Source organism: Vanacampus margaritifer, chromosome 16, assembly GCF_051991255.1.
Source record: "Vanacampus margaritifer isolate UIUO_Vmar chromosome 16, RoL_Vmar_1.0, whole genome shotgun sequence".
NCBI classification, from domain to species: Eukaryota; Metazoa; Chordata; class Actinopteri; order Syngnathiformes; family Syngnathidae; genus Vanacampus; species Vanacampus margaritifer.
In genome coordinates this window covers 17,839,359-17,857,460 of record NC_135447.1, presented here as the reverse complement: position 1 = coordinate 17,857,460, position 18,102 = coordinate 17,839,359, and the positions used below count along the sequence as shown (strand labels likewise).

Sequence of the window (18,102 nt, the reverse complement as noted above, 5' to 3'; positions counted from 1 at the left end):
AATGATAATAATAATAATAATAATAAAATGACATAATCACACTGGTAGCTTGACTTATACTTATTTAATTATGTTTTATTGTAATACAGATGAGTGCCTGGAATTATTATGGGAAAATTCTTGTGTAGCTTGGGAAGGACAGGGAGGCAAGCATAAGGGATAAGATTAGGCTGTTCTGAGCTTCATGTGCAAAAGTTAAAGGCCTAATTGTTAAAAATGAAACATTTGTGCATAAATGGCTGGCAAGCGAACAGAGGAAGCTTCTGACATCATCAACTGGAAGTCACCCACCTTCTTCACCTCAACGGCAACGAGAAGGAGCTTTGGACCAATCAGACAAAGACAACGCCTCACTTCTGCTTTGAAAAAGTGTTTTAAGAGTGGTCCAGGAATAGATAACCTTTGTCAATCTACATAATCTTTGCTAGTGACTAGATAGGCGTAGCTATTGACCCAAAGCTCTGAAATGTATAGACTCCTCTGTCCGGAAATAAATTGACTTGCTTTTAATTCGTCGTTTAAAAACGAGCACTAACGTCATTCGTATTTTTTATTTTATTATGAAAGTGTGTTGCTTCCGGTTGCGGCGCTCACGTCGGAAAAGAAAGTATAGTGGCAGACTGGCGACCAGCCAGATTAAAAACAACAACAACAACATACTGTAATGAACTAAATGTGTTGTGTGTGTGTTCTGGGGTTGCCATTTATGTTTGGCACTCTTGTGTTTGACTGTTGGTGAGCGCAGCATGGGTGTCGCGTGGCGGGGGGACGTGCGGTTTGGCTGCGTGTGTTGTTGGGTTTCTTCTGCTAGACTCATGAGTTGTTGTACTTAGTTTTTCCGGCGTCTGCTACGGCCAACAGCGGCGTTGTGTTGAGAGCCATAAAAGGGTGACATCCCAATTAACTTGCTTAATTTGCTAGTGGCGTTCTTACAAAACATTTTTTGAGATTTGTTGGCACCATGAAATTTACAATCAACAGATTTTTTCCCTTAAAATTATACATTTTCTCAGTTTAAACTTTTGACCTGTCATCTATGTTCTATTCTGAACAAAATATTGAAATTTGGCACTTCCACATAATTGCATTCCGCTTTTATTCACAATTTGTATAGTGTGGAATTGGGTTTGTTTTTTGGATTGGTCGACACTACTAAACCATTCAATGAAACAAGCAGTGGAGCTACGCTTCGCCAGACTACGTTAGATGCAACTTGTGCAAGAACTATCGATAAACAAAGGCAACAGAAGCTTACAAATGCCATCGCCATGTGGATAGCAACGGACTGCGGGCCTGTGAGTGTTGTGGAAGATGTCGGATTGAGAAATGCTTTCAGAGTCGCAACAAATGACGGCGGGTATGAGATTCCCTCTGTTAGGGGGTAGTGGTGGTGGTTGCGGACCCAAACGCAGGTAAGCATGGCAAGGAGGCAGAGTTTCAGTCAAAAGAGGGATTTAATTAAACCAAAAACAAGGAGGTAAACGATGTACTGTCCAGAAACAAAAACAACAAACTCCAAGAAGGCAAACAATGCAAAACATGGGGGGCACAACAGGGCAAAAAAACTGGCAGCATAACGGGTGGAAAACAACAATGAATTGACGCAGACAGAGGAGAGACAAGAGACTAAATACACACACACACACACACTAACGACACAGGACACACCTGGGGCAAGACACAAGTGGCTGAGGGCATTGATTGGTTGACACAAGGAAGGGCTGGATTACATTTAACAAGACCAAGAGAAAAACAGAACCCAAACATGACACCCTCAAGACGTACCATCACAAGAAGAACACAAAAGTTGTACAAAAAGGAGAGGACTGCAAGAGACAGATTTACGACGTGCACCTTTTGTTGCTCTCACCGGGGACTACTGGACGTCATTGGATAACCATAATTACCTTGTGGTTACAGTGCATTACATTGATGAACAGTGGGAGCTGCGTTCACATGCAACACCAACTCAGTGGCCTTGTGGTAGAGTGTCCGCCCTGAGACTGGGAGGTTGTGGGTTAAATCCCCGGCCGGGTCATACCAAACACTATAAAAATGGGACCCATTGCCTCCCTGCTTGACACTCAGTATAAAGTGTTGGAATTGGGTGGTTAGATCACCATGTGATTCCCGAGCGCAATCATTGCTGCTCACCGCTCCCTCAGGGGATGGGTCAAATGCGGAGAATGAATTTCGCCCCCACTTAGTTGGGTGTGACAATCAGTGGAATTTACCTTTACCTTACCTTTATGCTCTGACTATAATGAGAGGCATTTTGCCGAAACGTGCGCGGGACATTTTTGGCAAGTTGCTCAGGAGTGGAATGTGTCAAACAAAGTCACCACGCTTAGCACAGACAGTACAAGAAATATAGTTGCTGCAGTGAGAGAGTGAGACACCTGCCTTTCGAACATATCCCCTGCTTTGCACATATTCTCCAGCATTCTGTCACAGGATCTCTGCATAACAGTGCGTTTGACAATGTCCTTGCCAAGTGCAGAAAAATTGTGGGGCATTTTAAACACAGTCCAGTAAATGCTGCACAATTGGAACAACGACAAGTTGAACATGGACAAAATAAGAAGTCACTTATACAAGACATTCCAACCAGATGGAATTCAACTCTGGCAATGATAAAAAGCATCATCAGAAATGAACAGCCACTGAGGGATGTCCTCACCCCACACACACACACACACCAAGATTGCCATGCCATCAGAACATGAAATGGACAAACTGCGCAGGTTAGAAACGCTACTGGAGCCATGCAGGTATGATTTACAGTACATCATATTTCTCACAATCCTGTCATGTGTGCATGGAAGACAGCATGTGTATGTGCGTGCATGTGTGGTGTTATTGTTAATATGTTGAGAATATTCCCATTGGGGAAATTCATGTCGATGTTCGTTGTGTAATGTTTCCCTCACTGAGTAAAATGCCCATCTACAGGAATACATACTCATGATTATATATTGTCACCGCTTATCTCTATCACCAGGTACATTTTATTATGCTATAAACTTCTTATATGATTCACATTATATAAACAGGTTTAGAAATTAAAGGATGTCAATTTAGTGAAATATATGTAGTTACAATGTAAAGCACTGAAACTAATATTCAAGCACTTTTCAGAATCTGAAACACAACATTGAAATTCAGGTACCCCTAGGAACCATGTGGGTTTGATTTAATTTGACTGATGTGGAGTTGGTTTTGTTACAGGTATGTGACTGAACTTTTGGGAGGTGAAAAGTATGTCTCGTGCTCTGTGGCTCTGCCTGCTTTTTGCCATCTCGCTTGGGTGATGGAGAGCTCAAATGATGATCTTGCGTATGTGGCCAAGTTTAAATCTACATTCAGAAAGGACCTGGAGACACGTAAGGAAAATGCCAACATTGCATATTTGAAAATTGCTACTGCATTGGACCCTAGATTCAAGGACCTCAAGTGTATACCCTGAGCTGAGAGGAATGAGGTATGGGTCTCAGTCACCAATTTAGTCAGGCAACAGCTGGTTGTTCTGAAATATGTGGAAGAAAAAACTTTAGAGCCAACAAAGAAAAAAAAAGCATTTTGGCTGCTTCATCTGAGTCTGATTCTGAACCGGATGACGACTCAATTGAGTACTTTGTGCGTCGGTACAGATCAGAACCTACCATTAGTTCAGAATCCTGTCCATTAGATTGGTGGTCCAAACATGCAGGTGTAGCAATCTCAGTAGCAATCTCTTCCGACTTAAAGTCAGGTGCCCTCTTTATCTCCTCAACTTCCTCGTTTTTTGTAGGTGGCATCGTGACTGTTGTCACATGTAGCAATGACGCGCACAAGGACGCCCAGTCCAAACTATTGAATATTATTAGAATCGATTAATCTATCTATTGTTCAATCGATTAATTGACTAATAGGATTCATTTTAATTCTGCATTAAAGTGGATTACAAAAAAAAATTTTCCTGTTTATTAACCAGCGATTGGTGGTTATATTGTACTTCGTGTTCATAAAGTGATAAAAAAAAAAAAAGGAAGATTGATGTGCTATGTTACCGGTTCGGTCATTGTTTTCCAAAGATGTTTGCCAATGTCTTATATTGATTAAACACAGAAGATAATTGTCATGTTAGTGAGTGGATGAGGGATGGTGGACCCAAATGCAGGGAAACAGGAATCAAGTGCAATGTGTGGTACTTTAATTAATTATAGAGAGAAAGGTGAGCAGATAACCATGACTGGACGTGACTGGACTGGTCGCCATGACTAGATGGGACCTGACTGGACTGGTCACCATGACTAGACGGAACAGGACTGGACTGGTCGCCATGACTGGATGGGACGTGGCTGGACTGGTCACCATGACCAGACATGGCGTGACCGGTCGCCATGACTGGACAGGATGTGACTGGACTGGTCGTCATGACTGGACAGAACGTGACTTGACTGGTCGCCATGACGGGACGGGACGGGACTGGTCACCATGACTAGACGGGACATGACTGGACTGGTCGCCATGACTGGACGTGACGTGACGTGACAGGACTTGATTTGCCTAGACTTGACTTGCTATGGAGTGCCTATAGCTTTTTGGCTGTGATGAGGGCTTCTTGGCTGTGATGAGGGCTTCTTGGCTGTGATGAGGGCTTCTTGGCTGTGATGAGGACTTCTTGGCTGTGGCGACTTGACACACAAACTTCCACACATACATAGACAATGCACCCACACCGACTGGACAAACACAACAGGTTAAATACACTAACACTAATGAGACACACCTGAGGAAGGGAAGACACACACATGTGGACATGGTTAGCCATAACAAGACAAGGGAAGACACCAGGAACACAAGACAAAAACACCAACCACACACAAAAATAGCACCCATAACAAACTAAAAAACCAACCCCCACAGAACCGAAACATGACAGTAATCAGTCTTTTTTCACGAAGGACTAGAGAAATCTGTGAACAATTACTGTTGATATGCTGAAATCAGAAGATTTTGACAATTTTAAATTTAAAAATTTTGTCTTCAAACAAAAATTTTGGCTTCAAACAATTACTCGATTCTTAAAATAGTTGTCGATTAATTTGATAATCGATTATTTGTCGATTAATCGATTAATTTCAACAGTTCTTCTTAGATTATTGAGTACCGTTTGTAACCTAGAAACTGTTATAAACAAGTGCAGCTACCCAACAAGCAAACATGTTGGTATGCCACAAGATGGTATCTTCTATTTTGCTTCTGCACTGCAATTTTTTTCTCTTTCCGAACCATATTTGTGACCATATTCCCATTTCCAAAAAAAGAGAACACTTGCCCCGGCCTTGAAATTGTGGGACCAGTCGCAGTTACACAGTGTACTTCACCTCCTTTTAGTCACGCAATGCCAACCGGACATTTTCATGAATTTATAAAAACCCCGGACACATGTAGAGGACGTAAGAAAATGGTCTGTCCTCCTAAATGTCGTCCCAAAAGAGGACGTTTTGTCATTTTACATTAATGCACCTCTTCAACATGTAATGAAAGAAACCTGCAGTTCAATATGCTTCCTTCATCATATACTGAACATAAACAAGACAAGTAAAAGGCAAACCATAGAAGCGCTAGCTGTGACTGTAGCTCAAGTTCACAATCTACTTTGTACAGTACAGGATGCCTCATCTGGATTTCAATATGCTCATAGTGAAATTATACAGTATGGGCCAACAAAAAGTACAATATGTTACCTTTATTAGCAACTCTGTGTAGAAGTAAGCTCAAAACAGAAGCAATGATTATCAGTGACATGTCATTAAATAAATTTGACTATGTGGACAAAGAATTTGGATTAATTTAACGTGTATAACCCCATACTGGTATTGTGGGACAGCATGAAAATAATATTTTGGAAGAAGATAATGTTCACTGTAGGCTACATGTATAGTCAATAACTAAAATACTGCAATGGCAGCTTGGTTATTTGATTGTAAATATACTCCAATATCCACCATTGGCTGATGAATACATGATGTTGAATGTGTGGTGTGATTTAAAAAGGATTATTCTATTGATCTCCACTAGGAGGTACAAGCAGTCTTAGAAATGATTACCACCACTTGTTTACGGCAGTAGCCACGTTTTACGACACCCTGATAAGTCTTACGTAGTTCCACACTGTTGTTACCCTGCCAGTCTGTTAATAAATTCAGCTGTTGAACCGCCATAATAATGTGAATTTATGACAGAATGTTTGTGATGTGGGCAAAGGTGGCAAATCCAGGTCGAGAAAATAAAAACCCTGCCACAGTTTGGCTTTAGCCTCAAGTGCTAGCTAGCTACCTAGCTACCTAGCTAGCTCCCATGGTGCTTGTTAACCTGCTAGAGAGCTAGCTAGCTAGCACCTGAGGCTAAAGCCAAACTGTGGCAGGGTTTTTATTTTCTGGACCTGGATTTGCCACCTTTGCCCACATTACAAACATTCTGTCATGAATTCACATATTTATGGAGGTTCAACAGCTGGATTTATTAACAGACTCGCAGGGCAACAACAGTGTGGAACTACGTAAGACTTATCAGGGTGTCGTAAAACGCGGCTACTGCCGTAAACAAGTCATCAGGGGCCAAAGTCAAACTGTGGCAGGGTTTTTACTTTCAGGTGCTAGCTAGCTAGCTAGGTTCCATGGTGCGCTTTACCTGCTAGGGAGCTAGCTAGCGAGATAGATAGCATGTGAGCCTAAAGCAAAACTGTGACAGGGTTTTTACTTTCTGGACCTGGATTTGCCACCTCTGAATTAGGGATGCTATTTAAATGCATGCATTATTTTTATGAATACACTTTTAAATGTAATTAATTCCAAATTATGCTAATAACAAGTGTTAATATTTTTTAGTGGGTTACATGCTTTGAGCTTGTGCTTCTCTTCCATGTTTTCTGTGAGAAGTGCGATGTACTGTAGGCTATTTAATTTTGTAAAATTGTTGAGTAAGTAAACTATTCTCCACTGCTCAACAATATCTTCCTAATATCATTTTACATCAATAGTCAAAAGTTCTTTGAAACTCATTAATATGGCAAGCAAGGCCTCATGTAAGGGACACAATTCTTTCCTATCACAAAACATTGAATTGAATATTGTTTTATATGTTTTCTATAAGTTTTATATTTAAGGAACAGACACTTCCTTTCACGCTGTGCCACAACCATGGAGTTGACAGGTTGACACAATTCTCAAACCACAAAAGTTTTACACATCCATTTGCATGTATTTGATAAACAAACTAGGATAATTAAGTACATGAGTGTTATGCATTGTTGACAGTTTCACTACTGTGTGTATAATGGGGTGGTGGCGTGAGGTCATCAAAGGGTCTGGTTTTGGCCTTGGGTGTGGTGGAAATGGTGGGGGTTGTTGAAGTGATAAGGTTCATGACGATGGTGGCTGTGACTGATGACAGGATGCTCGATGCCTTCGCTCTGCAGCTCTTCCTCCTTGTGAACTCCCTCCAGCTTCTCCACTAGCTCTCTGATGAAGGTCTTAGGAAGAACACAGAATATCATGTCATATCAAGTACAAGGATTTTCTGTTATTTCCTGTCAGGCTTGTAACCATTAGCTTACTCTTTCTAGACCTGGCTGCCCATAAAAACTGAACAATAACTTGAACTGTAAATAGTCTGAGGTAGGATTAGAACCTCCCACATACTGATCATCTGTGGGCTCGATCAGACCATCAGGCTAGGGGAGTAACAGAATTCATGTACCGGCAATACGTACTATAGATGCCCCCAAAAATATATTTTTAACTGTGATCCAATATAGTTACAGGGGGGGAAAACACCTAATCAGATTACAGATTAATTTATATGATGGCGTATTAGGGCCACGTATATATACAGTGGAACCTCGGAGTTTGAACGTCTTGGAACTCGTACAATTCGGACTTCAACCAAAAAATCTGAGTAAAAAATGCCTCGGAGTTTGAACTTATTTTCGGAGTTCGAACACCCAAGCTAAGCCGAACATACCTTGAAAGCGGGTAGCCGAGTGAAGCCGAGCAATGCCGAATGCTCAAGTTGCGGTAGTTGAGACGATGCACTGCTCATTTCCAGTCAGATCCTAAATACTCCTGGTGGTGCTCCATACTCGCGAGTGCATTTTGATTTTTCCACGACAATTTTATTCACCATGGGCCCAAAGAAAGACAACAGTGCCAGTGGCAGCAAAGAAAAACATACAGTGCTACGAACCACAGTGGAATTAGGAAGGAGATTATTGCGCCACAGTAACTACCGTGACTACTTCTGTAATCACTGGCACGAGGACCCCCCTTAGCTGTTCAACAACGGGCCTGACGTTAAACAACGCACATAAGGACCACTTAGTAGTCTAACAATTTGCCCAATGTAAAAGACACAACCTCAGCACTGAACTAAAGCCCAACATTAACATAGCATTTATCATCCATTGATGCCATCACAGCACAACAGGGAAGATAAGTTATTTTTATTGTTTAAATACTGTACTGTACTGTAAATGTAAAAAACATTAATATAAATAAAAATAGGATTTTTTTTGTTTTTGGAGCTTGGGAACTGATTAATTGCATTTACATTATTTTCTATAGGAAAAAATGTTTCGGAATTTGAACAATTCGGACTTTGAACACTTTGCAGGAAAGAATTATGTTCAAACTCCGAGGTACCACTGTATATGTTTTTGCACATTTTTCGAGTTTATTAAGTGGCAGATTTGCGAGAGAAAAACTTTCGAGACTTACGAAAAATACACGTAGCGTACTACTCGGATGTTTGTGCCAATACTTTTCGGTCGGGTTTTCAAATAAGGAGATAGTAAAGGCTTTAACCATATCATGTTAAGCATTTGCACTTTGAAGCGTTAGGTACGGCCAGCAACAAAGACTTCTTGCTTTGTGAAGTTCCACATCAAACATTTGAGTTAATTTGTTAAATTAAACATTTACTAGTATATTTGTGTTTCCATAATTATTATTATTTGCACATTCATATATTTTGGTATTTTTTTTGTACAAGTAGCTAAGTTGATGTGTCGAATCTGCTGCGCTCCGTCATTCACTTGCATTTACCTAAAGTATGCTAGCTTCTGATCGGTTAGTGTTTGGTCAGCTGATAGGGGATCAGGAAGTGTTGTCGCTCTAGCTGCCGTGTATGACGAGTAAAGTTTAGTAATAAATCCGTCTCCAACCTGCCTTTTCGTTTTATAAACAGTGTCCCATTAACCACCAATGAATCCTCACATTAGACTATGGCTACGCTACATGTATTTCTCGTAAATTTTTCCCCCCGCAAATCTGACACTTTATAAAGTGGCAAATTTGCCACTAAACTCGCAAATTTGCCACTTTATAAACTCGCAAATTTATGACTTTTTTTTTCCTGAATATTGCCCCCGTCCTCCCCAAAAATATATTTATACTTGGCCCTAATACAAAAAATGGCAATTAGTTTGCAGGATTACATTTTTAATGTGGCGACAGAGTTGCCGGTGTCGAGTGCTCCCCACTCTCAAACTGATTGGCAAAACAAACTTTCCCAGAATGAAGTGGATAACTGGTCACAATATAGACCACTGGACTGCGCTTGCTGTCCCACATAAGGTTTTTGTTGGTCAACAATTAAATGGGACAGGTCACTGGATATGTGTGGTTCTTAAAGCGGTCAGGTCAAAACTGTCTCAAAGAGAATGAATAGATGATGACTGTATTGTATCATATTCACTGGAGGACTTGTTCATTTTAAATAAAATTGATAGAGATGTGTGCGCTATCAAAATGATCTGGACTGCTGGTTACCATATGGAGCTATACTGTAGTGGCTAACTGCTAGCGCTACGCCTGCAATTAATATAAATATATCAATGACTCCAGTCACAAAGCACCCACTACTATTTATTTATACAATTTAAATGCCATATTATTGATATATCTGCAAAATAAATGACATGGAATTGAATATATAAATACATAAAGAGGGCTACATACTTTTTTTCATGGTTATAGCCGTTGGGATTGAAGCTAACTTCTCTTTATTACCCTTCACTTGTTATAACAAACATCTGGTCATATGGAAAAATTTGAAAAACTTTATGAAGCTAGCAAATCTAATTTTTCTCACGGGACGAAGTTATTGGCAACCAGTTCAGGGTGTACTGCCCGAAAGCTGGCTGGGATAGGCTCCAGCACCCCCGTGACCCTTTGTGAGGAATAAGCGATTAAGAAAATGGATGGATGGATGGATGGATGGATGGATGGATGGATGGATGGATGGATGGATGGATGGATGGATGGATGGATGGGACGAAGTTATCTATCTACCTATCTCTATATCTCTGGTGCACAAGTGTAGAATGTTTGCCTCTGTTTCTGTGCTTTGGATTGCGGGTGCTCAGGCCTCCTCTTGAATTCCAAAACCATTCATATTATACAACCATAATAAAATAACAAAAAAATATACAGTACAGTAAATATAAACCATATTGATTCCCCCCCACCTCCCTTTTTTCCCGCATATTTGGTATTGGATTAATCCAAAAGTAATTGAAAGTAATCAAGTTTACATTAGTTTAATATTATGGCACTTGGATTATGTTGCTAATGAAATTTTTTAATAGTTACTGTAACTACTAGTTACTGTCAGAGGTGGCAAATCCAGGTCCAGAAAGTAAAAACCCTGCCACTGTTTGTCTTTAGCCCCCGGCGTTAGCTAGCTAGCTAGCTAGCTCCCTAGCAGGTAAACGAGCACCGTGGTAGCTAGTTTAGGCAACTAACTAGCTAGTGCCTGAAAGTAAAAACCCTACCTCTGCTTGTGTCCAAATTCACAAGGCTGGGTCCTACAAAAGCCAAATTTGTCGGCTGCATGATGTCACTCCCGGCGCGACTCGACAGCACGCATTGACTTACATATGAATGGATTGTCTTTTTTTTTCTTTTCTTTTTTTTTCCAGGAGAGCTCAGTATTGTTCATTCGATTTGACATCATCATTGCTCTCCTTTTTTTAAAAAAACAAATAAATTAAAAAAAAGTAATAATTTTTTTTAATTTTTTTTTTTAAATATATATATATATATATATATATATATATATGTGTGTATATGTATATGTACACACATGCACATACAAAAAAAATATATATATATATATGTGTGTATATGTATATATATGTATATATTTTTTTTTGTATGTGCGTGTGTGTGTGCGTGCATGCGTGCGAGTGTGTGTGTATTCATCAGTTCACCTAAAGCCCATTAAAAAAAATCCCATACTAATAATATAATATAATAATAAATTGCCAAATGCAGAAACATCAATGTAAGTTATCACGATGTAGTGGCTCTCGCTAACAGACAGAATTAAGTAACCAGAATTAGGTTAAAAAATTCTATATACGTAGACCATGTTTCTATAAATTTTGATATTTGGTTTTTATTTGAGGCAGATATTTTTTCCATTAAAATGTGATTTATGAGGAGGTTAGACCATTGGTCGATATTCAGAGTTTGTTTATTTTTCCAGTTAACAAGAATTGTTTTTTTAGCGATAGTAAGGGCTACAAGTGTAGATTGAAATTGTTTATATGGTAAGTCAGTTGTTGTTAGGTCACCTAGCAAACACAAGTTTGGAGATAAAGGTATCCTACAGTCCAAAATAGCGGAAAGTTTTTCTAAGACTTTAGTCCAGAAATACATAACCGGAGTACATAACCATAAAGCATGAACATAAGTGTCTGTAGTGTTTTGTAAGCATTGGAGACAAATGTCGGAGTCTGAGAGTCCCATTTTCTTCATCATATATTGAGTAATGTATGTTCTGTGAATAATTTTATATTGGATAAGTTGTAAATTTGTGTGTTTTGTCATTTTAAATGCGTTTTCACAAACTTGAATCCAAAAGTCAGGTTCCGGTGCTATAGACAAGTCTGTCTCCCATTTCGAGATGGGTAAAGACATTTTATCAGTATATGAAAGTAACTTATATATTTTTGAAAGTTTTTGTTGTTGTTGTCGGAGAAAGCTTGTTAATATCTTTAGCTAAAACAGGCGGTTGGAGCGTACCCCGAAGTGTTGGAATTTTTTTCTTTATCATATTTTTAACTTGTAGATAATGTAAAAAAATTCCGTTTTTTATATTGTATTTTTGGAGCAAGGATGTATATGATATAAACATATTATCTGAGAAGAGATGGTGGAGATGTGTAATTCCTTTCTGCTCCCACACAGCTAAATGAAACGGTTGGTTGTTAAGTTGAAAGTCGGGGTTATGCCATAGGGGAGAGAGTCCACAGGGCTCCACTTGGGCTTTTGTCAATTCTAGTGCCTTCCACCAGGCAGTCACGGTGGCGGAAATCATTGGGTTTTTAAAACAATTATGACGCTTAATCGATGTTGTAATAAAGAGTAAATCTCGAAGTCTGAGGTTATTACAATCCTTCTGTTCTAGTTCCAACCAACAGTTAGTGTCTCTGTTGGGTTGTGCCCATAGAACGATATATTGTAGCTGGTTAGCTATATAGTAGTACATAAAATTTGGTGCCTCTAGACCACCTGGATTGTCAATGCTGCTTGTCGATAACGCATTGACTGACACTACATTCATGTGTAAGTCTGTACGTGTTGTCGAGTTGCGCCATGAGTGACATCATGCAGCCGACAAATTCGACCTTCAGAGGACCCAGCCTTGTGAATTTGGACACAGGCACAGTTTGGCTTTACCCCCCAAATGCTAGATAGTTCCCTATCAGATAAACGAGCACCATGGGCACTTGCTAGGGAGCTAGCTAGCTAGAACCTGGGGCTAAAGCCAAACTGTGGCAGGGTTTTTACTTTCTGGACTTGGATTTGCCACCTCTGCCCACAATTGTCAACAGGTTGAGCAGTACAGAAGAAGTACAAGAAGTACAGAAGATCAAGTCAAAATTGCCATTTATGTTTGTGTGCATAAAAATAGGTTCATATGTTGTGCAATAAAAACAATTTTTACCTCTGTGTCATTATTGCAGGTGTGAAGTAGCTCCTATAAAAAAACAAAACAGGGATACAAAAAATACTACTTTAGTCTCCAACATATTGGTAGGTACTTCACCAAAGGGTCCAAGAACAAATTGAGACAGAGAGACTTTACAATTGGTGTCGAAGCAAAGATCTACATTGGAAAAACAGCTGCAGTGCATACACTTGAGTAAATGTTGATGTTATCTGTCTGTCATAGACCTATTAATAGAACTCACGTAGCTCTTAACTGATTTCGTTTTGCCAAAGCAGCTTTGTGTCAAACACACATTTGCAACCTTTTTGCAATAAGCCACATACAGAAAAATTAATTATGCATGGGCCACTTTTTCTTTTCATTAAACACAATACAGTAAAACCAAAGGAGTCAAATATATTTTAAGAATATAACATCTAATTTGATCTTGAAACAACGGTTGGACTTGTTCTAGTTACACTTTTGGCGGTTGTTGTTGTGATCTCCTGTTTTCAACATGACCCTGACCTTTGTAATGTTCTAATGTGGAACATGTTTATAATATTCATTTAATATGCCACACATGAATAAAACCCGGTGTAAAATGTTAGCGCCTGCTCTATATAGTAAGAAATCAACAATCATACAATACTTTATAATGCTATGAACTCATTCCAATTAAACAGAATTTTACATTAGGGATAGACCGATAATCAGCCTGGCCGATGATCGGCACCGATATTGGACATTTTGATAAATATCGGTATCGGCCTTTTTTCAAAATCTGACGGCTAATGAAAGGTAAAGCTAAAACCATTTTAATCTCAGGAAGCTATTCATTTAAATTGCTGCTGACCCTGGGAACCTTCTGAACCTTTTGTTTTTGTTTGATATTAAAACATAGAAAAGTGAAAGTAAAATTCCGGGGGGGGGGGGGGGGGGCTTGGGTTTGTTTAAGAAAAAACTGAGCTATGTTATTTACTTATTTAAGTGTCCATTTAACTTTTTAAGATGTACTGATAACCTTGGGAACTCCCTGAACATTTTTTAGAAATTTGAAATTAAATATATTGTCTAAGATTGCAACAAAGTCAAGATTGGCATTTGTATTTAAAAAAAATTTGATGCCAATATTTTTTCCTCCTTTTTACTAAAAATGAATATCCGCTTCAAATATCGGTTATTGAACTCCTTGACTACTATCAGCATCTGTATCGGCCCTGGAAAAAACATATCGGTCTATCTCTATTTTACATACCTGCAGTTTTTTAATGCGTTCCACATCATCAGGTAGATCAATTAAGTCATCAATATTCACCTCTTCTGGCATATCTCCCTCCTGATACCACAGAAATAAGTAAGATAAAGACAAAAAACTTATGAAAGGTTATCATAGAAAGGCCACATCCATATCAAAACGTGTGTGTGAGGGTAAACTAAAAAAGGCAAACTCTTGTCTAATGTTTGGTCTTTGGGCTGTTCAATTATGGAAAAATAATAATCACGATTATTTTCGCAATAACTGAAATCACAATTATTCAAACAAAATCAAAACAAGAAAAGTTTCAAACATTTAAAAATATTAAGAAAAAAATAGAAATAATACTAATAGAAATACTATAATTATGTAAGTTCCTTTTGGACTAAACAGAATTTATAATATATATTTATAATAATATATATATTTATTTATTTATGTTGGCAAAAACTTAAAGTTGGAGTGCAGCTTGTCCACTGTGCAGTAGGATAATAATTTATTTTTGGATACAAAACAAGAAAATGTTTAAACATTAAAAACTAATAAAAAAAATGAAGACAAATAAAATTATTTGAAACAGTATAATTATGCAAGTTTATTTTGGATTAAACAAAATGTATTTAGTTATTTTAAAATTTTAAAAATGTGCAAATGGATCAATTTAAACAACTCACAAATTAGTATTAATAGTCTTCTTTTTTATAATTATGCTGATTTTGTAATTGTGGCGTGTAATTATTGAAATTGTAATTGAATTCTGATTAATTGCACAGCCTTATTTGGTCTTATTCAAAGAAGAGTTCATATATGGGTTCATATACGTCAATATATATAACACCAACTTGAAATTATTCAAGAGGGGATTTAGTCATTCAACACAATCTCTATTTTCACTCATTTTTGAATAATAATAATAATAATAAGTGTTTTTAATTGTCTTCATGAGGTAAATCATGGCAGATAAGAAAAGTTCCTCACATGCAAAGACCGATATTAGAAAATTGCATCTCAGTCATTTGTGCAAGCTGCGGGCTTGAATACTAAAACTGTTGTTTCGTCATACCAGCGCGACAGTGGCCTGCTCCCTTTGAACAAATGCCCATTGTAGCTATTGTATCAACTGAGTGTTCTCTGAGGAAAGTGGGGTGAAGGAGGGGGTTCAGATTCATCCTCACTATGCACTGTTGTGTATCGTACTGTCTCTCTTTATAGGTCCTTTTTTTTTTTTTACATTATGGTTTGGATGCGAGCCACAAGACCAAGTTGAAGATTTTATATACAAACTAAAAGAATCCGTCTCCTCACATGTAATCTAAATGGCGGCTGCACAATCAGCTGTGATGCACATGTTTATCTTCATGCTGTCTTCCCTCCTCTTGCTTATTTTTCTCATCATTTAAGCGCCTCACAGTTCCAGACAGCCCATGAAAGGAAATAACTCCTGAGACAGATACAGATCTGGGAGAATCGGACAGGGTGCTTGGCCTTGTAAGGAGACGCGGACCTGCTCAGTGCCCACCTCTGTTCTACTCTTAAATTTGATGGATCACGAGCTAGGCAGGACCGTCAAGTACTGCATCTTTAGTTACTGTATTTTGTCGATCGCCAACTAATTGGAATGATAATTCAGAACTAGTTTGTAGCAATTATTTAAATGGGAAAAACCCATGAGAAACCTAAACGACAGTTTTTGTTTAAAAAGAAGAAGAAAAGGGGGGGGGGGGGTCCGCACCAGATAGTTTCCCGCCGCTCCTCAGACTCACCTGACCAGCGTAGAGTACGTTTAGACGCTCGTCAATCCACTTCTCCACATCCAGGCGTCTCTGCAGCTCCTTCCGGTTGTATTTAACTGTGACCCGGGCATGTCTCTTCGGGGCATGTCCGCCGTGTTCCTCAAACGGTTCTTCGTCTATTAAATGAACGTCCCCGCTTTCTTCGAGTGCTGTACCGGTCCGGTCGGCTGCCATGTCTGCTCTGGACTGGTCTGACTGTTTGGCGTCTTGTTTTTTTCCGTTCCTTTTTTTGGGTGTTAGTTTATTTAACAAGCTAGAGTGGAGAGAAGCGTTAGTAGGTGACGACGGTACAATTGTGGAGATTATTTTTTCACTCTCTAAATTGTGCTTCCATCACAGTATGTATATGGAACCCCATTATTGTGACACGTCTACAGAATTTGTTTAACACTGTGTTCAACTCTACATCCCCCTTACGTAAACTACTGTATTAAGTGCAGTGGTGAATTTGCGTTTTTTTTCTTCCTTTTTTTTTTTTACAGGATGTGCTTTTAGGATGGGAACTTTGCATCCCCAAAGTCAAAGTACAGGATTACACGTGGCAAACAAAATAAAATCAATAATAATAATTATAATTATAATAATATGAACCTTTTTGCTACCTACGTACTACGTCTACACTTATGTTCTCAGCACTTTGCATGGGGCTGTTGCCTAGTGAGTCAAAAGTCCGAAGACGCACTCAGTTTTTGGCCTGAATTGGCAGTATGTTCCTTCCCGGCCTCAGGTTTTGATGGCCTCATGTGTCTCATATCAGAGGAAACTTGGATGCCGGGCAACTTTGGAGCATGTTTGCTGTATTGGCAAAATTGAATAAAGATCCCCTGTCTGGGCCAGCTCGATGTAGGTGTTTGCACAGCGGACTCATGTATACAGTTCAATAATTATGGGGGAAAAAATAAGGCTTCATAAAGCACTTACGATATTTTTTCGTTATCCAGATGGTGCTCTTGATTTAAAGATAAAGGCTAGTGCAATGCAAATTGATGAAATTTCCACTGCATCTTTAAACCAAGAGTGCCATCTAGAGGAGTCAAAAATATCACTTCATGAAGTTTCATTTGTCCATCACGATCGTTCAATGAATATTTGATTTATTTGTTGTCTGTCAAAAAAAATAAAAATTAATTGATCTCTTAATGTTAAACATGCAAACAAGGCCGAGTGCTATTCCAAAAGCTTCGATCTCTCTCTCTCTCTCTCTCTCTCTCTCTCTCTCTTCTCTCTCTCTCTCTCTCTATTTTGCTCTCTCTCTCTCTCTCTCTCTATTTTGCTCTCTCTGTCGCTTCGCTCACTCTCTCTTGCTCCCTCGCTCTTTCACTCTCTGTCAGGAATGTCACTGCATGGAAGGTAAATTAAACGCTTCGCTGAGTAAAAAATAAATATATAAATTAACAAATACAAATTAAATTAAATAAATAAAACATTTTTAAAAATGCCGTAGCCTTTAGACTTTATATATTTTGCAACAAATGTCTCCTGGATAAAAAATCCTGGCAGTGATACATGTGGCCTTGTGGTTAGAGGAGGATTCTCTCGCATCTTGTCATACCTCAGTCATTGTTCTGTTTTAAGTTCACTTTGAGCTACAGCTAGTATTGGCAAATATGGATGATTGGGGCAACGTTTCTTAGCCATTTTGGTGTCACATGACATACATACAGCATGCATAAATTCAGCCAATGAATAATGCAAACCTGGCAAATCAGTTTGTGAATATCAGAACTTCGCATGACGAGTCTGGCTAGTGAGGTACCTGTAATTAGTTTGTCAGGTTTTGTTCTTTAAATGGATGCTCCAGTTCTTGTTGGAACAATATGAAATATGTCATTCAATCTGATCTTAAAATTTCAGCCATGGACGTGCCAGCAGTTCCACTTTAATTCGATGCATGTTGCATTGTATTCCATGTTTTTTTTTGTCCAGTAGCTATGTTTAATTAATGTTTCTTTGGCTGACTTCAATTGTCATTTTCCTGAAAAAAAAATAAAAATAAATTCTTCAAGTTGCTTAGTTTGCTACGTTTACTTATATCTTATTTTGAAACGTGTGCTTTTGCTTTGGAAG

The 18,102-nt window shown here is 38.7% G+C and overlaps 1 protein-coding gene and 1 pseudogene across 1 annotated transcript; one reads left to right on the top strand and one right to left on the bottom strand.

The window, feature by feature from the left end:
• Nucleotides 1-1,268: 1,268 nt before the first annotated feature.
• Nucleotides 1,269-3,802, top strand: LOC144036539 (E3 SUMO-protein ligase ZBED1-like; annotated as a pseudogene).
• Nucleotides 3,803-6,546: 2,744 nt separating this feature from the next.
• Nucleotides 6,547-16,318, bottom strand: ppp1r14aa (protein phosphatase 1, regulatory (inhibitor) subunit 14Aa). Its single transcript, XM_077547543.1, has 4 exons — nucleotides 16,006-16,318; nucleotides 14,243-14,323; nucleotides 13,000-13,032; nucleotides 6,547-7,519 (listed from the first exon to the last, which is right to left on the bottom strand). The coding sequence occupies exons 1-4, from the start codon at nucleotides 16,207-16,209 to the stop codon at nucleotides 7,346-7,348; spliced, it is 492 nt and encodes a 163-aa protein (XP_077403669.1). The 5' UTR covers nucleotides 16,210-16,318; the 3' UTR covers nucleotides 6,547-7,345.
• Between the last annotated feature and the right edge of the window lie 1,784 nt (nucleotides 16,319-18,102).